The sequence below is a fragment of the Prionailurus viverrinus genome, chromosome C1 (genome assembly GCF_022837055.1).
Source record: "Prionailurus viverrinus isolate Anna chromosome C1, UM_Priviv_1.0, whole genome shotgun sequence".
Taxonomy (NCBI): Eukaryota; Metazoa; Chordata; class Mammalia; order Carnivora; family Felidae; genus Prionailurus; species Prionailurus viverrinus.
In genome coordinates this window covers 6,129,662-6,155,778 of record NC_062568.1, presented here as the reverse complement: position 1 = coordinate 6,155,778, position 26,117 = coordinate 6,129,662, and the positions used below count along the sequence as shown (strand labels likewise).

Sequence of the window (26,117 nt, the reverse complement as noted above, 5' to 3'; positions counted from 1 at the left end):
CCTCTCTCTCTGACCCTCCCCTGTTTATGCTCTGCCTCTCTCTCTCTCAAAAATAAAAAACGTTAAAAAAACTTTTTTTAACATGTTTGTTACAAAGAGCTTAATGCACTTCACCAGAAATTAGAAATTATGGAGTTTTTATTTTATGAATGAATGTAAAAACCTTGCAATTACCTAGGTAATATTTAAAAATTATTATTTAAGTATAGATGTAGTCATTGGTGTCTCTAATTGTGATAGTAACTAATTGTAATGGACAGAGAAATGGCATAATGTAGTGAAAAGAATGGGCTTTGGAGTTAGAATGAGTCCTTATAGTTGTTTGTTTATGCTTTGTTCTACTTTTTTATAAGGTCTGGTGTAAATGATCTAAAAGCCTACATTGTATTTATATCAGAGATATGTATGAAATACCTTTTGGATGCCAGTAAGCTTTGATGTGTATGTCATAGAAAGTTTATCTAGTATGCATTTGTGAACGGTTGAGTAAGCATCAAACTAAATGAGAGCACTAAAATTAAGAATTAGGTCACTTCGTAGCCATTTTATTTGACCATTTGAAACTTTGCTTTATATTTTTGCATGTATGTATAGGGGTACTGGCTAATGTTTATTATTTCTTTGTCGCTGATTTTCTTAACTTTAATTATATAATCAAGAAAAACTCAAGACTATCTTTCTAAAACATGTATTTCACTATTTAATGCACATAGCAGAAACCAGTGCTTACAGAATTGATTTCCTATTTGTATTTTCGAACTTATTTTACCTTCTTTTACTCACCTGTGAGATTGTGATGCTGTCCCTTCTTTTTCTTTCAATTTGAGGACTTGGTTTATAGTTGGATCATGATGGTGATCCAACCATGGTGGTATAAAGTGAATCATATATATATATATGTATACTCACACACACACACACACAAAATGTACTGTTTAAGATAGTTGGAAAAATTATGGAAAAGCTGCTCTTCGGCCACATTTCTTTCTAGCAAGCATTAAAGGAACTTTTTCTTTTAAATATTCGAGTATTTTCTAAGGGCGTACTGTGGAAGAAAATTACAGTGTAATTTATATATGTTTGTATGTTGCGTGTATTTGATTTAAAAGGGGATTGTAGGGTGGAGAGGAACTCTTTCTTAGCAAAGATTATGCTGAGGAGGGTAAGAAGTCAGGAAGCTGAAGTTGTTGGGCCTGTGGTAGGTTTCCCTTCTCCTGTGTTAGCCGAGCAGCGAAACATCCAGGAAACCTGGAGAGACTCTTTCCCTTCACCTTCCAGGTGGGCAGCCAGGCTCCTCTGACCACACAGGAGTCTCAGCTCTCTGTTCCCACCTGCTGTCTTTGAATGCTGGCAAAAGGAGCTGGAGAACCAATGAATGTAGAGGGGACCTTCTGTAATTCATGAATAGTTTTCATTTATCTCAGTTTTACACTTGCTGAAATAGGATTTGAAATGACTGATAAGTAAGTACCAAGCTCTTTTGTACATTTTCAGCTTATTTCATGTTTCCCTTGTGTGTTTTTTTGTCTTTAAATGCAATTTGCGAATATTCACCATTCAGGGAATTAATGCTGTACTCTTCCTTGTAGACTTGTTAGCCAGGCGTGTTTATACGCGTCTACACTGCAGCTGCACGGACTACTTTGTACCATGATGGCACGCGTCCTTATCAGTAACTCCCTTGGAATTCTCTTTGAAAACAATAGCCATTATTTAATTGTAGAATATGTTAAAAAAGGAAAGAAAAGAAACCTATAATTTTATCAGATTGATAGAGGAAGTAGATCTTAACAATTTTGTCTCTTTTCCACATGTGGTGGGTGGAGATGGTAGGAAAGATGAGTCTGTGAGGCTTTGACTAGTCCTGTCGATTAGATCAGGTTGCCTAAGAGGAGTTAGTTTTTTCAGCCTGAAGTTCTTATTTATGAATGCACACTCAAGTCAGCTTTTTTTTTTTTTTAAACTTCATTGGATTCAAGAAGAATAAAATATATACACATACTGCAAGAAGAAGCTAATAGAGTTAGTCACTTATCTCCTCTTTTTCCATTCTTTGTCTTTTTCTCCAGCCTTTGCAAGAACCCTGAATCTTTATTTTTCCGTGTATGGTTCACAAATACAAAGTCATTGACAGCTCAGTTCTCACCCTGAAATTTTCATGGTTTTTTTTTTTAAGAAGTTTTTAAGTGAGAATATTCTCCTGTACAGATTGATACGACAAATGGAACCTTTAATTTCAAATGATAATTATTTAGAAATGCCAATCTGGTTAGCATTATTTTGTAGGGAAACCTGTTATTTTGCAGATCATTTAATGGCTTAAAAGCCAGAAGTCTTCACCCTTCATCTGAACATTCTGGCTGAGATGGTATGTGAGGATATGTATCAGCGGTGAGGTTATTACTGTGTTCAGGAAAAGTCATCTTCTACAGAAATATTTGTGCAGTTAGAAACATGATTAACCTACAGAATTTAATAGTTATTTTGCTTGGTAATAAACTCCACAGCCCTATGAACTGTAAACTGTAATTGATTTTTGTCACACCTTACTGGGGATCTCAAACTTTTCATTGTCTTGCCATCCAGTCAACACAAATGAGTAACATAACGCAGTGTGGAAGGAATCGTGTGCACGGGAAGGTGTTCTAATCTCCTGTTGCCACATGGTCAGTCAGGCTCAGGATTACTAGATTCACTGATTTTCTTTTAAGAAAAGCAGGAAATCTTGTTTATTTAATGTGAGATGTTGTCTTTTTAAATGTTGGGTTGATGAAAAAGAAGTTAAACATGTAGGTGAAACGAAGTGTATTTGTCAGCTGAATTCATGATGAAGGCAGTCAGTTTCTATCTCTCATCCCTACGTTTATCTCCCTTTCTCACGAGTACCTGTTTCTCACTGAAGAGGAAAGACAGTTCCCAGCTAGATTCAGGCTGATTAACTTGGTGCCTTAAATTCTAAACTGAGGTTACTTCTTTGTACTTAAAAAAAAAATTTTTTTTTTTAATGTTTATTTATTTTTGAGAGAGAGAGAGACAGCATGCAAGCGGGGGAGGGGCAGAGAGAGAGAGGGAGACACAGAATCCCAAGCAGGCTCCAGGCTCTGAGCTGTCAGCACCGAGTCCTACCCGGGGCTCCAACTCACGAGCCATGAGATCATGACCTGAGATGAAGTCAGATGCTTAACTGACTGAGCCACACAGGAGCCCCACTTCTTTGTACTTTTTGAGATAAGAAAAGCATCTATTATTGTTTTGTCACATTCCGTTTAGTTGATCTTTCTTTGTATGGTAGTTGCTTGAGGTGGTTCCAGACAGTAATTTTCACATTATTGAATTTATTAGTGTTTAATTTCCAAAGTTGTGGTTACTAAAGTTTCATTCCACGGTACTTAGAAATTTTAAAATTTACCATAACCAGTTGTTGAAGACACTGAATAGATTTAGTGTCTCCATATAAAGACTGAAAGAGGTATTACAAAGTCCTGTTTTGCTGTAATGAATAGATATTTGATTAATGGGTTTGGTGCTCTGGTTGGAAACACCAGTGTTTATAAATTTGATAAAAATAGACTTGACTAACAAAATGGATTACATTGACCTGATTTCTTAATGATGATGTTTGAAACACGTTAAATGTATATTTCTCCTGTAGTGTTCTAAATATGTTAAAAGTAGAATATATATTATTATAGGCTACTTATTCACTATATTTGAGATTATAAGTGATAAAGCAGCTTAGGGACCCAACTCCTGTTTCTCCAAGGGATAGATGTATTTCATTTGTTCAAGTAAAATTTCAGCCTATAAGGAAATTGAATTTTATCATGGTAATAAGTAAAAACAATAACAAAAGATTTCAGAGTATCCAGAAAATACAGAATTTTTTGTGTTAAGCAGTAAGCAGCCTTTTAATTTAGATACGTCTGTGTGATGTTTGAGAGAGAGGACAAACGTCTTTAGAAAAGGTTTTCAACAGTGCGAGCAGTGATAGGTGTATGTAGGATAGCACTCCACCTGTCACAAGTGCTGGGTGTGAGGACGACACAGGGAGGGAGGTGTCACAGGTGTCTAGTAAAAGGAGGACTATCTAGTTCAGGTGCATTTCCCCCTATAGTCATATACCCTTTCGGATATACACAACATAGTAATTACATAAAATGCTGTTAGGTTTTTTTGATCATTTCCCTAGAGTAATGTTTTACTTCATCAGTGGAAAATTTGTTTAGTAACTTTTTTTCGTTGATGTACAGTTAGAATACATATTCATTGCAAAAGCTTGGTAAACTATAACAAACTGAACTATAACAATAACAATATAACTATAGTAAACTATAACAATCTGAAAACTCACCACTACAAGTTAATGAAAATGCAGATTTTCTGTGCACATGATACCATGCTGACAAAATCGGCAGATGAAAATGTATTTGGCACTTTTTGGCCTGTTTATCTTGATATACTTCATCATGGGTATTTTTGAATAGGACTGTATCTTCTATGTGATTTTTTAAATGGCCGCATTATATTTGTTTGTATGATGTTTCATAATTTAAGCGATCCCTCATTGCTGGCCATTTGAGTTTTAAATTTGTTTTATTATTTTAAAACAAATCATTTAGCTATTAGATGCAGCCATACTCATTTGCAAGATTATTTCTTTATGAAAGCTTTTTGAAGTAGAATTGCCTGCAAAGGATTTAAAGTAGCTGATTTGTACTATGTTGATGGCATTTAACCTTTATCTTTTGGGCATGCTTTTCATTCTTACCACTTAGCATTCTCTTTCTTACATACCAACCACTTCTTATATTCTCTATAAAAATCTTAATTCAGCATCTATTGTAGCCTTTAAAAAAAAAAAAACTTTTGAATTGTTGTATTTAGTTACATATTTTAAGTTTAGGGAAGCCTCAAAAATTGTTCTTAGGTTAATGACAAGTGGGAAATACCAGTTGGTCTTTTTCACTGAGTCTGAAGTACACTAATGTCACAAATTTTGCTATTTTCATTTCTCAAATTTTAATATGTATTAAAAAGAGCAGGCTTCCCCTCCCCCCCCCCCCCCACCTTAAGAGAGCATGAGCAGGAGGGGGCAAAGGGAGAGGGAGAGAGAGAATCTTAAGCAGGCTCCATGTCTGACTCGGGAGACCGACTCGGGGCTTGATCTCACAACTATGAGATCATGACCTGAGGTGAAATCAGGAGTCAGATGTCACCCAGACTCCCCAGAACAGCAGCCTTCGAAGAGAATGTGACTATCTGTGATTTATTTGGCAGTCATGTCCTTGTTAAACATTTACGTTTTTTCATTTTTACATGCCATGATGTGAGATGGTTGTAAACTTAGGGAAAAAAAACCCAAAAAGAATATTAATGAAATTTAAACTTCTTTGTATCATTATTTTAGATTCACAAAGCTGATGAATCACTCACCACCATTTTAAATCTGAGTTTCCCAGAATGTAATCTATATCCTACATCTCAGTTTGCTTTACTGTAACTCATATATTTCATGCTCCTAGAGTTTCCTTTAGTAGAGTCACTTTTGCAGTACTATTCCGGAGGTCACTCAAAGGGTATTGTGTACAAATTTATTGTTGTACAAAGTGTTTTGGGAAATTTTTGGCTACCCTTTAATGAATTGTTTGGCATTGGGTTAAATCAGCACTGGCAGGATTTAAAATTGGATTCTGAATGAATTCTCTTTAAAGTGAGTTGTGAAACAAACTTCTCATAAGATTCTTAAATTCATTTGTCATATTTTTCATTTATAATTTTCATATTCATTAACATATATTGTTCCTTACCATTTACAGCTCAGAACTCTGCAAATGCAGATTTTGCAAACTTTGGTGCATTTGGACAGTCTAGTGGCTCGAGTGATTTTGGAGGTTTCCCCACAGCAAGTCGCTCTCCTTTTCAGCCCCAAACTCCAGGTAGAGCTTCTCCGCGTCACGCGTAAACGTTTTGACATACAAAACTCTCTACACGTAGTTTAAAAAATTATTCTAAACTTAAATTCTATAATTATTTGATTTAAAAATAGTTCTATCTTACAAAGCTCTGGGGAAACCTGAAATCTTTATTTTTTTCTGTGTTCATCTGGTTTTTTGAACTCCTTGGTGTGTTGTCTAATTCACGGTGTCTGTTCTCTTCCTTTTCCTGCATATGAATCTTCCTTAAATTTCTTAGGCACAGGAGCGTTACAGTCCTCAAAATTTGTTAGGTTCACAGAACACATTGGTTTAGGCTTTGAGTAAAGGAAGCTAATTGATTGCTTCCATAGAAATAAAAACGTAAGTAATTTTCAGGGCAGCAAGCTTGAGACAATAAATATTGTCAGTCTATTAGTCAAGAGTAGATTATTTCACAGTCACTTTAATCAGACTTGGAAGTAGTTTTCTGTGCAGGAATTGGGCTTTGGACAGTGAGTACTCTCCCCTGAACTAAGTATTGTTTCCAGAATCCCGTTGAACCCTTGTTGAGATCTTTGGCTGATGACTTTTCTTTCAACTTTTAACTCTGTGTATTGTCTTATAAAGCCTTTTCTTTCACTTTTCTTTTTTTTTTTTCTTCTTTAAATTCCATCATTTACATAATTTCTGGCTGTCCAGCATTTAGAATGCTTTCATCTAGCTGCAGTTTTGGTGAATTTACTTCAGCTTTTCCTCTCCAGGCTTCCAACAGTAAGTTGTGTTGTCAAGTAGGCATCTTTTACTGATTTGTATGTTTTATGCTTTTCCATGAATTTTTCGATTATAGAATGTTATTCATCTTTTAATAGTAATCATTCTGAAACTCTCATTTCTGTGTCTTCTTCGCTGTTACTAAGCTCAGACTTAGCACAATAGTGTACAGTAAAAGAGTTGATTTAATAGTTCAGTTTTTAATAATTTGAAATAAATTTCATCATAAAAATTGTGAAAGATTAGTATTGTGTACTATGTTCACCAGCTACTTGTAACAGACCACGGTCTTAAAATACCAGCACATACTACTTTTAATTGCAAAGGACTGGAGTTTATTCCTGGAAGAAATTTTATCCATATTTATTTTAGAGTGTCTGTAATCCACTGATTGATGGGAAAGTGTTTGTGTTCTCTTTTTTAAAATAGGGCTGTATTCTTTCTGCTTTTAAAATATCTGTTAATTGTGCTTTGCTGTTACTTTAATACATAGCTGTAATGTATATACTGTTTTCATTGCTGAAACTAATGTGTAGGTGTAAAGAACTAATACCAATAGTATAGCATCAAAAGCATAAAATGAAATATCCTGGCTTTAGTCTTTTGGTAGTGCTTTAGGAAAGTCTCTGGTAACCAGAACAGTCTTCAAAATCTTAGCAGGATGTACAATAGACCATTAGATGAATTATGATCTTATAAGTCTCAAAAGATTATATATTGTATGCTATAATTTTTATTCCTTGAACTATATAATAGAGTATGATTTTACTGATACTGTATATATATTACAATATTATTATGTGGAATTAAATATTAACTCTTCAAGTAAAATAAGTTCCAGAGCTCAAAGACCACTTTTTAAGAAATTGTGGATCAAAACAGTACATCTTAAAACATTTTAAATCTCTGCTCTGGGATTTGTTGCCACCAGGTCTCCATTGGAGCTGTAGGAGCTTATAGCATAAAATACTTTGCATCTTGTCGATGGAAATCCATTTAGGGAGAACTAGTAAAAGGTCATAGTAATATATATGTGTGAGAGAGAGAGAGAGTGTGTGTGTGTACACGTATATATGAATATTAACATATATACGTGTAATGTGTATATATATGTATAATGTATTAACATATATATATACATATATATATGTATATATATATGTATATATGAATATTAAGGTAACTAAGTCTGAAACCCAGCAAGCATGGAGTTACTCCTCTGTGAATTATAGTCTTCACTTCAGGGTAGATAATTACACATAGAAATTTGTTACGCTCCATGTTGCCAGGATCTTTGAAAATCTAGTTCCCCAAATTACAGTCATACGTAAATAGAAGATTAAAGTTGAATACCATTTGCCAGTTGTTAATTCTAAGAATGTAAGATTGCTTATAGAACACTTAAGGAAGAAATGATCATATAATCTATCAAAGGATTTTGGGAAAAGTCTAGAAATTTCAAGTGTTCTGTTTATTCTGTTACAGGTGGAAGTGCTGGATCAGTAAATGCTAATTTTGCTCATTTTGATAACTTCCCCAAATCCTCCAGTGCTGATTTTGGAACCTTCAATACTTCCCAGAGTCATCAAACAGCATCAGCTGTTAGTAAAGTTTCAACGAACAAAGCTGGTCTGCAGACTACAGACAAATACGCAGCACTTGCTAATTTAGACAATATCTTTAGTGCTGGGCAAGGTATTAAGCTTTACACAAAATAAATACAAATTTGTAATAACATAGTCCTCTGAATTTGGTTGTGTTTATTGCAATTTAAGGTTGTTATGCTTTTTTTAGTTGTAAAGAAATTCTGTGTACACTAAATGTTCATGACCATTCGGCACATTTTTGATGTGAAATAATAATAGGCCTTTTGGAAGGCCTAGAAAACTAGGAACTATTTGTAAACTTCTAATTCTAGAAGAAAATAATTGACAAAATTTAATTTTGTCTTAGAAAGCATGCTTCACTGTTCTGAGGCTACAGAGGGCCAGCAAATCCAATTAATAATGCTGACTGGAGCGTTATTTGGTTGTTTTTTATAATATATTCATTTTGAGCTATTTTTACTATTAATATTTTGGTATTAAAAGCCATTCGTTTTACAGGATATTTTTATACCTGGTTTTGATCTTAAGGCCAGTATTTTGCCTCTCAGAATGCATAGTGTGGTAGGGAACAGTAGAGGTCTGCTTTTGGACTGGATTCTGCATCCGAATCTCTGTAGCTGTTTTCTCATCTCCAGTAGTAATAGGGCAGTAATAGCATTGAGCTCATATGTATTATCACATCTAAGTCATTTAGAACGTGCCTGGCACATAATAAGTGCTGTGTAAATGTTTCCTTGTACTACTGTCTCTAATTTTTTTCATGGAAAACCCTGGGAAGATGGTATTATTAATGGATTGTTCTCATTAGGTCTGGGAGTTTAGAATTTTTTATGTTCACTTGAATGACACGCACCTGTTTTGGAGATGTTAATGTAGCACTTTGAGAATTTGCTCCTTATGCATAATTTAGACAATGGTACAGATTCTTTGCTTTTTGTTTTTAAGTTTATTTATTTTGAAAGAGAGTGCGTGCAAGTGGGGGGCGGGGTAGAGAGAGAGGGAGATGGAGAATCCCCTAAGCAGGCTCGCATTGTCGGTGTGGAGCCCAACGCAGGACGCAGGGCTTGAACTCACGAACTGTGAGATCATAACCTGAACTGAAATCAGCAGTTGGATGCTTAACTGACTGAGCCACCCAGGTGCCCCACCTTAGTTTTTGTTACAGAAACTGTATCCTGTCTTTACCACAGTGGTGTGTATAGCAATTAATCTTGTCTAATAGTTTGTAGATAGTTTATTAGATAAGACTACAGAATTCTTGTCTATTTATTCGCCTAGCGTTAAAATAGTTTTAAATTTACATGTTTCAGGGCACCTTGGTGGCTCAGTCGGTTGAATATCCCGACTCTTGATTGCGACTCAGGTCATGATCCCAGAGTCGTGGGATCCATGTGCAGCATGGAGCCTGCTTGAGATTCATTCTCTCTCTCTCTCTCTCTCTCTCTCCCTCCCTCCCTCCCTCCCTCCCTCCCCCTCTCTCCCCCTCTCTCCCCTCTGCCCCTCTCCCCTGCTCGTGTGCTCTCTCTCTAAAATTAAAAAAATTGAAAAATTAAATTTGCATGTGTTTCATGGCACATGTGGCTGGTAAATTGAAAGCATAATAACTAAGTTTTCGGTGTAATTGTTTTTGTTTGTTTATAGGTGGTGATCAGGGGAGTGGTTTTGGGACCACAGGTAAACCTCCTGTTGGTTCTGTGGTTTCAGTTCCCAGTCAGTCAAGTGCATCTTCAGACAAATACGCAGCCCTGGCAGAACTCGACAGCGTTTTCAGCTCTGCGGCCACGTCCAGTAACGCGTATACTTCCACAAGTAACGCTAGCAGGTACCTTGTCTTTGTCCGTGTTCCTGCTTCGTGTCTTCTCTTTTTTGTTTTTTAATTCAACGCTGAATAATGATGTTAAATAATGGCTGTTTGGGGACACATTTTTAAAATTCTTGAATATTTTTGTAAGTTTGCAGAAATGGAGTTTAATCTGCTAATTAACCTGTAATCCTTGAGTGATTGCCATTTTATCTTACTTACTCAAAGGTTTTGTTACTTCTCTTCCTTGAACACGGAAGTGTAATTGAGTATGTACACATCTCAAAATGGAGAGTTATATACGGATTTAATTATACTGAGCAGAGAATCCATTTAGCAAATTATATACTTTTAAGGTACAGTTTTCAGTCATGAAGACTAAACACTGGAAGTAACAGGTAGCTTTAGTTGTAAATAAACATTTTTAGATATGTTTGCAAGAGAACTCAAGACCCCGTTCTATATCTCTTCGGTGTCCTGCTGGTACACATAGCGTATCCATTACTGTGCTCAGATTCGTGTGGAATGAAGGAATTCTAGGCAGCAGGAAGTCTAACACATTTTAACAGCAATAGATCTTTAAAAACACTTCTAATTGTAACTTCTTCATTTTGTAGTAAGGAAACAGACCCAGAAGTATAGGTGACTTAGCTGTGCAGTGTTTTATCCAAGTGTTTTCTGTCCTGTAGATTGTCTCTTCTTTCTTTTGTTATCTGAGGTGGTTTTTTTTGTTGTTTTTTTTTAATTTTCTTTTAGCATCTTTTCTAGGGAGAAGTGGGAGGATTGTAACGCTAATGACTTGGACTCTCTAGTAATTAATTTTACAGCCAGATGGGAAAAATTGAATCCAAAGAACAGTTTAGAGTATTTATTATTTTTCTTTCATTAAGATTGTCTATGTTAGATAACAGTCGTGACCTATTGCAAGGTAACCATAGAGTCTGGAAACAGAGAGGTATATTTAACAGATGGTTTATTGGTATTATATTACAGTATCTTAGTGGTCCACAGTGTGGTCCATGGAACATTTGGGGTACCTGAGACACTTCCAAGGGGTCTGTGAAGTTCAAACTCTATTCATAATAATTCTGAGGGGTTAGTTGTGTTCCCAGTATTTGACATTTGTATTGATGGCACAAAAACAATGGCAAGTAAAAACTTGGTAGCGCCATAGCACAGACTAAGGCCATGACACCAACTGTCCTAGTCATGTAATAGTCACTATATTTCTTATACCACTTTCAGTTTTACTTGTGAATAGTCTTGGTTGTTTTTCTTCTGAATATTCTTTTTCTAATTTTTTTTATTGAGGTATAATTGATATTTAACATTGATTTCAGGTGTACAACATAATGCTTTGATACTTGTATGCACTGGGAAATGATCATAGTAAATGTAGTTCGTGTCCATCCCCACACAAAGCTAACTTGTAGGATTTACTCTCTTGATAACTTTGAAGTACGAACTACAATATTATTGACAGTAGTCACCATGCTGTACCTTATGTCCCCATGACTTATGTATATATTCTTACAAATATTCTTGATGAAACAGTAAAGAAATTTAACTTTATTAAATCTTGACCCTTACATAATGTTTTCTTAACTTGCTGTGTATTCAGATAAGGTATACATCACGTGGTTCTGATGCATATTGAAGTATGGTAGGTAGCTTCCGGAAAATCAGCTTGTGTGGTTAAATTGTGGAATGAACCAGCCACTTGTTTTATGGAACGCCATTTTTCCTTAAGACTGATAAACCATGGTTATTCAGATTTGGATATTTGGCACACATTTTCTCAAAAATGAAATAATTGAAGTCTGTCACTTTAAGGAAAATAACTGATAAAATTCACACTTCCAAAGCAAATATTAGAATTTTGGAAAATTTATTGACTCCATCATGAACTCGACAGCTTTACATTACTTTTTGATAAGATGAGCAGTGATAGTTTTTGATTTTGTATAAGGAAATTGTTAACATTTGGAAGATTTGTATCAGATATTTTCCCAAATGATACAAAAATGGTAAAAGATTCATTTAAAGTGCAAGATAGATTAGTAGATGTTACTTCAGAGAGCACAAAGGAGTTCATTGATAGGATTTCAAATTCCATTTTGTAGCTAATCTTTAAGAAATTATCACTGTCGTTTTGGCTGTGATGTCAAGGAAAATATTCACAAGTATCTGAAGAAACTATTCAGATTCTCCTAGTTTGTTTAGCTAGGTGTCTATGAGAGCAGTTTTTTTCATACACTTTTACATAAACGACATATTACAGGAGATTGATCTTCTGTGAAGCCCAGCCATTGAAGGGATTTGCAAAAATGTTGTGACTCTTAAGTTCCTTTTGTTTTGGAAAATATAGTTCTTTATCCTAAAAATGCTACTTACGTTAGTGTATAATGGCTTTATAGTTAATTTTAAAAGTATGAGATTTAAAAATTTTTCCATTTTAATTTCTGTATATACGTATTGTTAATATAGCACATTTAAACAAAGACTCTTGGGAGTTCTCGGTAACATTTCAGAGCGTAAATGAGTCCTGGACCTCCTGGCTGGCTCAGTCAGAAGAGCACGCGGTTCTTGATCTCAGGGTCCTTAGTTCAAGCCCCATGTTGGGCGGGGAGCCTAGTTTAAAAAAAAAAAAAAAAAAAAAAAAGAATGTAAATGAGACCAGACTCCAGAGTTTAAGAACAGCTGTGATACATGATGTGTTCAGTATTACCTGTTTCCACATTTTATGGCCACCCTATAGATAGATTAGCCTTGCTTTAAAAAATAAATAAAAAGAACTCTTTCTGTATTTATTTTCAGCAATGTTTTTGGAACAGTGCCCGTGGGTGCTTCTGCACAGACACAGCCTGCTTCTTCGAGTGTGCCTGCTCCATTTGGAGGTATGTGTTTCTGGTGTATATACCGGATTTTCTAAAGAGCCTGTGTAGACTGTAGAACATTTTCTTACAGGTACTGGAAGGCAGTCAGAGCAACAACTTATTATCCAAAAGCTCTAGTTTTCTGATCTTCATAAATGTATGAACAAATATTTTAAATGACTGAATACAAATATGTTAGGATTTCATAGCATATTTTCTAATTTTTTAAAGCTACGCCTTCCACAAATCCATTTGTTGCTGCTGCTGGTCCTTCTGTGGCATCTTCTACAAATCCATTTCAGACCAATGCCAGAGGAGCAACAGGTAAGAAATAAATATAGATTATAGAACAGAAAGCTTTGGAAAAGGTATTTATTACAAAGACATCATGGGAAGAACATCAGAAAATAAAGCTCTTCTTTGTTACTGTAGTGAATGGGAAGTGGATGGAAGAGTTTGTCCATAAAGACATACACTAGCTGGGGGCGCCTGGGTGGCTCAGTCGGTTGAGCGTCTGACTTCGGCTCAGGTCATGATCTCGCGGTTTGCGGGTTCGAGTCCCGCATCGGGCTCTGTGCTGACAGCTCAGAGCCTGGAGCCTGCTTCGGATTCTATGTCTTCCTCTCTCTCTGCCGCTCCCTCACTCACGTTGTCTCTCTCTGTCTCTCAAAAATAAATAAATGTGAAAACATTAAAAAAAAAAAAAAAAAAAAAAGACCTACGCTAGCTGAAAGTTTATAAAATCCTGGACTTCTAATATTTGGGAGGAACCCTAGAAATTCTCTAGCGCCCCCTGGTCCCCATTCCCTGCTTTCATTCTTCAGGTGAGGAAGCCCAAGTGTGGAGGCGAGGCCTCCTTAGAGCCCTGCGCCCTGCAGCCACTTTGTGACCAAGGTGGGACTTTGAACACTGAAATTCTGACTTATTTGGTGATCGGGTTTTGGAATTACTGGTTACTACTCATTCAGTCTTAATAGAAAAAACTTACGAGAAGTTTTTTTGTTTCTTATTTTCCTCTCCACGAGATGGCAAGGAAGGAATGAGCTTTGTTACATGAGGTCTTAAAAATCACATCTTTTCCAGTGCTTATCTCTTTTAGAGTGTTCACGTTTTTTAACTTACACAAACCTGATTTGATTTAGGGAATGGTATTTTAATATTTTCTCTTGATAATTTTTTAATCCTCTTTATTCCTTCCCTTTGTTTTGTTTTTGGTTCATACTGCAAGCCAGCCACATATTTTTTTGTATTGAGCCTCTTTGATTTTTGTCTTATCAACCTGAACACCAGAACTGTTTGCCAGTACCTTGGAGCGTCAGCAAGTGTGTGTGGAGTTGCTGGATACCCAGTAAACCTCAAGTTGGCCAGCTCTGTTTTTGTGTATGTGTCCCGGTACATTTAGAACTAAAGCTTTCAGCGTATGGCATATATTGGTGTGGAATCTGGAAAGAGTAAGGTGCTTGTAACATGATTTGTGCCGTAAGAATTGGTATTTACTAGTAAATCTCTGTCATAGGCAAGAGTAAGAATTGTGGTATTAATGGAGTTTGAACTATAACTTTCCTTTTACATAAATGTCTTTAGTCATAATTTGTTGGTATCTCGCATGATCGATGTTTAATAAGTATTTTCACAGATAATTTTTTAAAAATGGTTTGTGTTTGTTAGAATTCAAGTATACCTAACCAGTGATTGTTTTCGTTTCTATGTGTTTCAGACAAAAATATTCATCAGTTATGATACATGTAACATTTCCGTTTCTTAGCATGCTATTTTGACTTGGCGGAATGAATTTGTAAAATGTCTCACGTCACATAGGGATTTGTGCATTGTGTCGTTTAATCCTTTTAGCTCTGATCAAATAAATGTTTTCATCACTCCTTGACAGCTGAGGGAACTGAGGTTCAGAAAAGTTAAGTGTGGATATGTTTTGGGTACAGCCAGACTTGTGTTCAAATCCTGATTTAGTATTTACTTGCTGGGTGATCTTAAGATGCTTTTTATATATTAGTTGTGTGATGAATAAAGATGATAGAAAGATGTACTAACATTTGTTGAGTGTTTAAAATTATTGACAAGATACTGTTGAAACATTTATCGCTATCATAACCCCATTTGACAACAGAAAGATGGAAATTCAAATTGTGCCTTGGCTAAAACTTGTATTGATCTAACTTCTCTGAGCCCTATTGTTGGCCTTCTCTATAGAATGTGAATAATATTCTCCTATTGGCAGGGTTTTTGTGAGAATTTAGATGATACAAATCATCTTTGCATGGTGTTTGCATTGTCCTGTATGGTAAATCGTTCCTATTATTTTCCTTTCATGACTGCCTTGAAGTTAGTTATGTCATTAGAATTAAGGGCTTTTTATTTTTTAGTTTTTTGCTTATTTTATGTAGAGTATGAAAGTCCTTTAAAGTTAAGGTTCTATATAGGATGTACATTAATAGAAAACATACAGTATATGTTCAGATAATATAAGGTAATTTTAGTATTAGGCTAAGAAAAATTTATTGAAAGGTAAATCTGTGTCCATAAATTTTTATTTCAAGGTTAAAAAATTTCTCTTTATAAACTGCTTTGATTTATCACATTGGTCACCTTCATTAAATTGTTATAGAATTGATGAAGAGTAAATGTTAGCTATATATGTTTCTATTGAAGTTGAAATATGAGCAACATTTTGACAAATACACTATGCTCACTATGCTCAGGAATTAACAGTGTCAAAATTAATATTCTTTAGGGAATATTTCTTGTTGCTTTTAAATATATTGTTGAATTCCATTTGAAGTAGCTTTTGAAAGACGGATTGCATAATAAAAGGTAAAACACTTTACTGATAACATTTCTTTCTTAAAATATATATTTTAATAATTTTTCTTCTGCATCTATAAAGCTTTGAGGCTTTAATTTTCTTCTGCCATGTTACATAGAAACTTTCGTTAGGATATCAGCCAGTATGGCCTAAGACCTTTTTTATTTTAGGATTCTGTAATAGCATTTTTTTAAAAAAAGAGGGCTCTTGAGACCTTAAATCTAACAGATTTAATACAGTTTTCAATTATTATGAAATTCTGTTAAAACTCTTCAATCTCTCCTTTGCTGTGGAATGAAAAGTCTTTATTATTTCCCTAACTTCATTTTAATGAATGATTTTTTAAAAAAATAATTTTAGAGAGGGTGAGGGGAGAGGGGCAGAAGGAGAGAGAGAACCTTTACACAGGCTCTACATGCAGCTCCAGAGCCCGACGCAGGGCTCGATCCCACGATTCTGGGGTCATGACCTGGGCCAAAATCAAGAGTCAGATGCTCAACTGACTGAGCCACATGAATGAATGAATGAACAAAGATTTTAAAGATTTTTTTACCCCCCCCAGGAGATGAACTTAATAGAGATGTAGAGCTGAAAATCACAGTAGCATCTAGGCTAGTGTCCTTGTTTTATTATCTAGGGGGAGACTGGTTTGATGGGTTTGCCTTAAGGGTTCAAAATTAATTAACGGCACAAATATTTGTACCTAGAACTCTTCTAAACTAGCATAGTTTCCACTGGTTCCACCCATTCCACTCATTAAGAATATACCTAAGAGAAATGAAAATGTACGTCCACATAGAAACTGGCGCACAGATGTTCCGTTGCAGCATTATTCATAATAGCCAAAGGGAGGAAACAACTCAAAATGTCCATCAACTGATGAAGGGGTAGACCAGATGTGTTATAATCATACAATGGAATTTGCTTGATAATAAAAAGTAATGAAATACTGATGAAAAATAATGAAGCAGACATGCTGCAACATCAGGCTAAAATAAAGGAAGCTAGTCACAAAATAATGGGTAACGTGTGATTCCTTATACATGGTGGTGCATCCAGAATGGGCATTACAGCATTCCAGGGCTAGAACTTGAGAGGGCATCGTTGTTGCAGGCTGAGGCAACAGCAATTAATATTGGTTCACAGTCACTGTTGACTAAAGGTCAGTTTTTATCAGAGTGTATTTTGTACAGCATGTCTCTCGAGATGTTATCAAATACTTCATGGGAAAGGGTTCTATGCTCAGATATACATGGGAAATGCTGGTATAAACAATTTAACCTGCATTTTATTGTAGAACTTCTCAAGAGACTTAACGTGCTGTAAGAAAGGAGATAAACATAAAGTGACCTACCTTATTTATTATAGAATCCTTCCCCCGAATTACCTCTTTGTTGAATTCATAACACAGTACTGGTGTATCTTTTAAGTACACATCTTTTAAAGTGATTTGCAAGTAAAATACATTCATTGAATATTTACATCATTTTAAAAATTTTATTGTTAAATTTATTTTTACTGCAGCTTTGTAAATAAAGTAGGTATTGTTATCCCTGTACCTGTACCCTCTATTTGCAAATGAGGAAACTGAAGCCTGTAGAGGTTACACAATCTCTTGTAGTTAGAAAATGACAGAACCAAGACTCACAACCACTCTTCTCTCCCAGTTGCTCTGTTTCCCCAGATTTAATTGGAAAAGTTTGCTAATGTAAAAAGCATACATAGATGGACCTGTATTTTAGAAACAATTCCACTCCAGAAGGTTAAAACAAACAAAAAGTTTCTAGTACTTAACAACCGAAGCTTGTTTTCTGTTCATTCCGTTTATTTGTATGTAACCTCTCTGGCCTCAGTTATGCCAGGTAAGATTTGCAGAAGATGCACTTCTCTCGTCTCTCTTTTCAGCCATTAACATTTTCAATTGAAAGTTGCACTTACCTTTCTAATGAACTGCATTGAATAATTTCTCCCTTTCATAATACGTAGTTCGCTTGAGTTATCTTTATGTATTTTTAGTTAGTGTACAGAGTTGTAAAGAAAACAGTCAAACATCATCCAGGTGCTGTCTGCAAGATCCGACTTTCTAGAGGCAAAAGGTAGATTCTAGATCATTTTAGATGATCCTGCGAATAGCAATTTGGGGTGTAATGCATGAGACCTACAAAGCCTTGTTATGGACACAGTTGTATCTTGATACGAAAAATACGTTAGCATTTATTTAAAAGTGGATTTCATAAATGTTTTTTTTCATTTGATATTTATTTTTCTGGTATTTATTATTGGCGATCTCCCTTTTACTTCAAACAGGTTAAATATTACAGCGTCGTGAATATAGTTGAAATTAAAAAAACTCTTGGTGGATATGTTTTTATATGTATTCTTTTGCTACCTACTTTGTAACAGTGTATTCTAATTTTAAAAGTTTTTAATGAAACAGATTTGTTTTGACAATAGTTAACCATAAGTTAATTGACATTGGTCTCTCTATGGCTTTCCGTAAGGCCTTTCTGGAGCAATGCATTCTCAAGTGTTCCCTCACGCTCATTTTGGTAGGTGGCCACAACTAATACCTAGATTTGTGTGGCAATCTGTCTACCTGCTTGTGGAAGCTTCTGCTAGTGTTCTGGATCCCTGCATGTGGAATTGAGTTTTTTCCATGTTTTAAAATGGAGTGGGCATGGATGTGTGGCATCGGGGTTACATTATATTTAAAGTTACATGAAAATTGTGGTGATTTGTTTTTAACGCTGAAAAGCATTGTTGCTTACCTCCATGGTCACATTAGAATGTTAATAGCTTTTTTGATTCTTTTTCTTGAGTTTGATTTCATAGTACTTTGACACCTTTTCGACACACCAAACCATTTTACCACATTATTCCATGGAGTTTGGTTTTGCTTAACTGTATACAAGTTGCGCTTTTTAGTGCTTTCTTAAAAGTGATTTGTCAAAGTTCGTCAGTGCGTTGTTGTCTGTTATGAAACTCTTCTGTTTCCCTTGCAGTGTGCTTATTATTCTTTAGTTCACTTGCTTCCTAGTGGCTTGTTTTTCCTTTTTGTCATCAATAGTAATTTCAAGAAATTTGGCATTCTAATTAGGTTCATTGAGAAAAATTGCCTTGATATAAACAATAGGATTATGAAGATTACTTTGGGCAGTATCTGTAACATGACTCTCAGGTTTTTTTCAATAAAATATAAGTCTGTGTGACATTTTTAGTTATTAATTCCTATGCCTTAAATCAGAGGTCAAATTGGTAAAATTTTTTATATCAGGAAATTCAGTGAATTGCCACGTTTTTGATAGCATCATGCCAACACTATTTCACTGTTGTAATTACTAATATTCCGTATTAAAAGCACCATTATTGGCTCTTACTTTACTGAGACTTTTTCTAGGACATTATTCAGAAGGTTCTGTTTTTAATCTTCACTGGTAGTAAGTAATAAATTGTTTTACTACTACATGTGTTTCTGTGATGCAGATTCGATTATAAGTAATTTATAAGTGGGGGAAGGATGGCAGCATTACCACATATGTACTGGTTGTTCACACATGGATTTCAGTGCGGTATTGATCACAGTGCTCATTCACCCTACATCCATCTTTTCTAAGAATGCTTATTTCACTTCCTTTTCAGTCTTTGTGCATTTTGCCCCAATTTCTTTAACTCAGCAGTCCTAACCTTAAACCCCGTATCCAGAGCAGTCTGTTTATCTCCCAAACAAGAAATGGGTATCCATATATATTTCTTTTGGAATTGATGTATCGGGAACCTCACATATTCTTTTAATTTTGTGGGTAGTTTTATTAGAGAAACCCCTCCCCCTCCTACCCGTTTTGGGCTCTGGTTACAAAGCTGCATAGGTTTTGAGTGGCCTGCTTCTAACCCCATTTCTCCTATAAGTCTTGTTAATTTTGGTGAACTATTTTTTAGAGGTCTAAAAAAATTTTTTTCAGAACATACTTTATTACATTATAGTAGACAGTTCAGTGGACAAAACTAAATTTTGGGCCATTTTACGTATACAGCAAAATGAAACTAAAAAATGTATGCTAGGATACATGTGAATTGCATGATGATTAAAAGTTGACTGCTATTTATTTAGACTTGAACTTTCTATAATTATTTTGAGAAGTTTTCTTGTGATTTCAAATGATAGTTTTATTCTTCGTTGGGTTTCAGGAGAACAAAATGTTATAGATTGTGTTCAGCTGTAGAGTGCTAAAGCTTACTGCTAACTTTGTTAAGAGTTTTGGAATTTAAAATGCCTTTAATGTGCATCTTAATATTTTTCGAGGCAAATTATTCTGTAATATGTGGTATGAGAAACAAAGCCTGCTCTGTTGTGTGGAAATGATCAGCCCTTCTTTTCTCTATCAGCTGCGACCTTTGGCACCGCGTCCATGAGCATGCCTGCGGGGTTCGGGACTCCTGCGCCCTACAGTCTTCCCACCAGCTTCAGTGGCAGCTTCCAGCAGCCTGCCTTCCCGGCCCAAGCAGCTTTCCCTCAGCAGACAGCGTTTTCTCAACAGCCCAATGGTAAGATCCAGCACTCGACTAGCTGTAAGTCCACCTCAGGTGTCCTCTGTGTATCGTGACGTTGTATGTTTGGACAAAGAGGCTCGTCTAAAGAATGCCGTGGTATTGGCATTGTCTGCTAACGTTTACTACGCGAATATAGACGCCCTTGGTGATTTAGGCCTTGGAAAGTGGAGTGATTTGGTGAGATCTTGTAACCAGGTTATAGATTTAGGAGAAATCAGAGACTCTCTAAAGACTACCCCTTCTTCTCAGAATCCCCAGTGTCTGTCTTAATAGTATATCTATGTTCTGATGTTCCTCTTGATTTTAAAAGACCTTGAGTGTTTTTGTTTTGCGTGTGTATTTTTTGTATAAATTATTTATTTTGGTGGTGTAGACCAAATTTCCAATTAGGTAACTATAGAGTTTGTTACTTGTTTTCAGGAACTTTCAGTAGAGACCAGGGTTGTTTTTTTTACCCATTAAGTTCATTTGCTAAAGTTTGAAAGTCCGTAAACTTGAAGATTATTCTTAAATTATAACTGTGTGTTTTCTTTTTTGAAGTCAGGTAAAAATTGGGTCCGGGTCCATGGCAGAGCCATAACGATAAAATACTTCCTAAGGAATACCGCGCTGTTCACACGAAACCATTGTGTTGCACTCAGAGCCCGTCTCAGATAGTCCGTCCCAGGCTCGTCTATTAACTCCATCCTTTGAAATGCCAGCAATTGACGTAGCTGAGAAAGATTAGAATTAACCATTTCTGAGGAGCTGTGTGAAAGCTCTTTTGAGATGTGCCACAGGAAGTTCTGTCTCTGGTATTTGAAAGAGCAGGAGACTTAACAATTTCATATTGGTACTTCACTATTGCCCTGGTGGGAATTCCTCTGAAACTCCTTCTGAAGTTTTACAAGTTACCAGATTGTCTCTTAAAGGTATGGCTGATAATTGGTGGTTCTGTTTTAACAAGGTGCAGGTTTTGCAGCATTTGGACAAAGCAAGCCAGTGGTAACCCCTTTTGGTCAAGTTGCAGCTGCTGGAGTATCTAGTAATCCTTTTATGGTAAGTGAGACACAGTTTTAAGCACTTGCATAAGTTGTTGTGTATTATTTGCAGATTAGGAAAAGCAGGATGTGACTCTGCTAGATGCTGTTATTCTATTGATGTCACAAGATTTTACAAATTGAGACGGCTGTCATGCACGATCCTTTTATGATTTAAAAGCCACACATTAATCAGTTGCAGATCAAAACATGGACAGTAAATAAGCTATTTTAGAACTTGAGACTTGTCTGCTTTCTTGTCAACATAACATTTTATGAGTGGCTGTAGGTTTAGTGAACAGTATGAAAAGGGCTTGAAGTCGGAGGTTTGGTTTGAATCATAAATGCATTTTCTTAAGGGCCAAGTCCTTTCTGAGAATCTGTTATGAGAGTTATATGAAGTAATGGGTATTAAAGACCACCTAATAGTTTTATTATAATATGTTGCTGGTAACAATAATGAATAAATGTAATTGCCAGTAGTTACAAAGGAATTTCTAATGTAAATACTGTTTAATTAAATCAGAGTTAATCAAATAAAGTTTATTTTCCTATTTTCCCCACATACACAACTCTTACATGTCTGTTTCATCTTATGTTTTCCTTTAGACTGGTGCACCAACAGGACAGTTTCCAACGGGAAGCTCATCAACCAATCCTTTCTTATAGCCTTATATAGACACTTTACTGGAACGAACTTTTACGTGGTCACATTACATCTCTCCGCCTCTTGCACTGTTGTCTTGTTTCACTGATCTTAGCTTTAAACACAAGAGAAGTCTTTAAAAAGCCTGCATTGTGTATTAAACACCAGGTAATATGTGCAAAACAGAGGGCTCCAGTAACAACTTTTAACCTGTGAATTGGCAGAAAAAGGTAGCGGTATCATGTATATTAAAAATTGGCTAATATTAAGTTATTGCAGATACCACATTCATTATGCTGCAGTACTGTACATATTTTTCTTAGAAATTAGCTATTTGTGCATATCAGTATTTGTAACTTTAACACATTGTTATGTGAGAAATGTTACTGGGGAAATAGATCAGCCACTTTTAAGGTGCTGTCATATATCTTGGAATGAATGACCTAAAATCATTTTAACCATTGCTACTGGAAAGTTACAAAGTCAAAATTGGAAGGTTTTATTCATTCTTGAATTTTTCCTTTCTAAGAGCTCTTCTATTTATACATACCTAAATTCTTTAAAAATGTAGAGGGATACCTGTCTGCATAATAAAGCTGATCATGTTTTGCTACAGTTTGCAGGTGAAAAAAATAAATATTAGAAAATATGCTATCGTTTTTGTGTTCTTGCTGCAATGCCTTTACCAAAGTGGCCTTAAAATATGAGTAGTGAATTGAGAACATCTTGAATTCTTAAATTAGAATTTCAGAAGACTTCTAGTGACTAACTTTTATGTCTAAAAGAGAAAATTTTATAAAAAGGCCATGTAGAAAATTTATTAAAACTACTATGACTGCTATATTCAGGAATATGTCAGTGGTAAAGCATTTAAATGTAGCTTGTCAGATTCACCGTAATCCTTCTAATTTCTTTGCAACTTCTTAATTTTGTGAAAATTTGTATATATGAAGAATTTGCATGTATGTGTATTTACAAATTTTTTTAAGTATCTTGAATTCTCAGACTGCAGAAGTCCTATTTTAACTATTGATTTTTAAACAAAAATATTGTCTTTGAATGTATTGGAAGCAGACATGCATTAACTGTGACATGATTGCACCTCATTTTTTTTTCCTTTGTTTGGATAAACTGATATTGTTAAAATAGGACATTTATTTATGTTCATTTCTGGGGGGAAACAACCTGGAACCCAGTGTTACCTTAAAGTTATAGAATACTTTGTTTAAAAAGGCAACAATACTAATGTTAGTTATATCTTTTTGTTAATACTCAAGACATGAACTTGTTTAAATATTTATGTACAGTGATGCCTCATTCATCAGGCCATAATCTAGAAGCCGCCTCAAAACCGAACACAGCTGAGAAACTTGGAATTTTAATTTTTCTTAAATGCCTTTGAGCAACGCACAAGAGTCACAGAGTCTCTACGTGTTAGAGCTCATGCATTTGTTTTTATGCGAAAGTTTGATCATTTGATTTACCAGCCCATAGCGTATTTAAGTTCAGAAGTGGTGGTTTGGAAGGATACAGAAAAGCTGTGGAAAACTGTTGACCATTTAGTATAAGGACAGCTAGGCCAGCCTAGAGGATGTCGCTGTATGACATCATCATCTGACAGTGGTCTGTCACTAGGACTCTGTGTCATCAAGAAAAGGTAACATCACATATACAGATATGTAATACGTGTTTGAAAAGTTTCATCTTACAATGAGTGAACGTTTCGGAAAAAGCTTTAGTATTAAAAGAAGTGAACGTCGGTTTCTTCAGACAATTTATTTGTGTCGAATACCTTTTCCAGTGGTGACTACATGAGTTGTTGCACTATCTTAAAGTCTGTGTGGTGTTTCAGACTTGCCACAGCATTGCTGTCCGTTGTGTTTCCAACCGAACGTGTGGTTGATGAGCAAGAAGGCTGGGAAATCCCGGCCCCTTTTTGAACAGTATGCCTCTTCTCTTAGAATCGAGTGAATGTGGCAGAGTCTAGGTGTGTGCGTGGGGGTGTATACTTGGAATACCTACAGTTCGGGGTCTCCCTCCAGCCCCCTTTTCATGGAGGGAATACTTAGGAAATGTCTTTGAATTTCTTTGCTTTAGATTGTATTGGGTCCCAGGCAATTCATATGTACGAAGTTATGCTATATAATTGTAGGCCATTACCGAAATAACCTACCAGGCTTTCCATCTGAGAAATAAGTAAATTAAACAGTTGTTATTAAAATAATTTTAAAGACTGTTTTTTTTTTCTGGGTAAATCTTGAAGTTTGTAATGAAATGAGAACTCTCAGTTACTGACTTACTACTTTCAATGAGTGCTTATAAAACCCAAATGCTTAGCTTAAAAAGTGATCCAGCTTTAATGTGGATTTAAATCCACTTCTGTTAAACCTTCATATTCAGATTTGCTTTTGGTTTTTTGTAGACCATCAGAATTGTGTTGAGTACTAAAGAGGAGAAAATCCTCGAAAGCGACGAGGCTGAAGACCTACACGTTTTCTGGCTTACTGGTTGAATCAGATCTTCTCTCCCGTCTTTGCTCTGGGAAGAACATTTTCTTTTAGGGTGCAAACATTGTCGATACAGTTTAAAGGCATATTTTATGCTCGTTTTTGTGACCACAGAGATGAGGCAATCACTTTGTTCCTTAAAACCATTCCTTTTGGCAGTTTGGAGAAGCGTGTCAGTGCTCTCCGCCTGTGGGTTGCCCTTGCTGCCAGGACATACCGTCTTCGGCACCGGTCCTAGAAGTTGGCACAATGGAGAGAAGAGGAACGGGCTGCCCCACCGTGGCAGGACTTAACAGTTCCCAGACATTTTGGTCTCAGGACCATAACTCGTACAGTTTTCAGGACGCCCAAAGAGCTTTTGTTTATATAGCTTGTACCGATCAGAAATTACCGACCGTATTAGAAGTTAATGCTGAGGCACCTAACAGACGTGTTCATTCATTTAAATATAACGATGATAAACCCATTGCATGTCAACATAAATGCCCTTTTTTAATAAAACATTGTTGTCTTCCAACAACAGTTAATGAATGAGAAGAACATTGTTTTATGTTTTGCCTATCTCTAATGCCTGGCTTAAGAAACCGTGAGATTCTCCTACTACTTGGCATTCCGGCTGTTTCTGTATCACGTGGCATGCGGGCGCTGGGAAACGCCACTGTGCACTTGGGAAGTCATGAGTGAAACAGACCTAGAACGTCTTCGTATTGTTAGGAAAATAGTTTTGACACTTGGCTCTTGGGGACTTTGCACAAGTCCTCCAACCACACTTGGAAAACCGCTGCGCTACACTTTTAAATTTCTGTAAGCATACCACTCCCTAAACTTCGAAGTGTTTTTCTTTGCGTGGTGGGAAAAATGGAAATTTGAGGTCAAACTGCAAACATTTTTAGTGTTGTTTTCTGGATTTTCTCCTATTTTTATTTGAAATCGTTTTAATAATGATGAAATTGGTGAATATTTCCTTGAAGGATATTACAAATTCAGATATTACAAGTTATGGATGTTTATGTTGGAATCATTTACTATTCTGACCATTTTGAAACTGGGTAATTGCTTTGGGGGACTATCAAATAGCTATTTAAAAAATGTTTTAAATACTTTGCTGAAGAAAAATTCAAAGTGAATAGTTTTTTATCTCTTATGTTTATAGTTAATAATTTAGCTATAGTTAAAGAATTTTTTTAATGAAAAGTAGATTCCTCTCACTACCCTCCAGGAAGTTGCACTGTTACAATTAAAGGAATATGTTTACTGATTAAGAAAGAGGTTTGCTATGGTTTTCCCACCGGTGGCTTTTTATACCTTGTTCGTTTTTAAAGAGAGCACTGGCTGTTGCTTCTCATTTAAACAGAATGTTTTAAAATTCGTTTGAAGTGACTTTTTAAAAGATGGTTTACAGTAATTAGTCACCACCAACTCTGGCTTTGTTGCTGCTGCTGTTGGCATGCTCTAAAACATGCTTTTTAAAAAAAAATTTTTTTTAATGTTTATTTATTTTATTTTTGAGAGAGAGAGAGAGAGAGCGTGAGCAGGGGAGCAGCAGAGAGAGAGAGGGAGACACAGAATCTGAAGCAGCTCCAGGCTCCGAGCTGTCGGCACAGAG

At 35.7% G+C, this 26,117-nt stretch overlaps 1 protein-coding gene across 6 annotated transcripts in view; it reads left to right on the top strand.

Moving 5' to 3' along the window:
• The window catches only part of AGFG1 (ArfGAP with FG repeats 1), a 75,399-nt gene extending 50,366 nt beyond the window's left edge, over positions 1 to 25,033 (top strand). For 3 of the 6 annotated variants that reach the window (XM_047869926.1, XM_047869932.1, XM_047869933.1), the window contains 8 exons: positions 5,817 to 5,936; positions 8,172 to 8,381; positions 9,935 to 10,115; positions 12,912 to 12,991; positions 13,202 to 13,294; positions 20,175 to 20,333; positions 21,286 to 21,377; positions 21,968 to 25,033. In XM_047869926.1, the coding sequence (XP_047725882.1) occupies positions 5,817 to 5,936; positions 8,172 to 8,381; positions 9,935 to 10,115; positions 12,912 to 12,991; positions 13,202 to 13,294; positions 20,175 to 20,333; positions 21,286 to 21,377; positions 21,968 to 22,027 (995 nt within the window). In that variant the 3' untranslated portion in view covers positions 22,028 to 25,033. The remainder of the gene's footprint in view (positions 1 to 5,816; positions 5,937 to 8,171; positions 8,382 to 9,934; positions 10,116 to 12,911; positions 12,992 to 13,201; positions 13,295 to 20,174; positions 20,334 to 21,285; positions 21,378 to 21,967) is intronic. The other 3 variants (XM_047869930.1, XM_047869929.1, XM_047869931.1) reach the window with 3 other exon arrangements.
• The last annotated feature ends 1,084 nt before the right edge of the window (positions 25,034 to 26,117 follow it).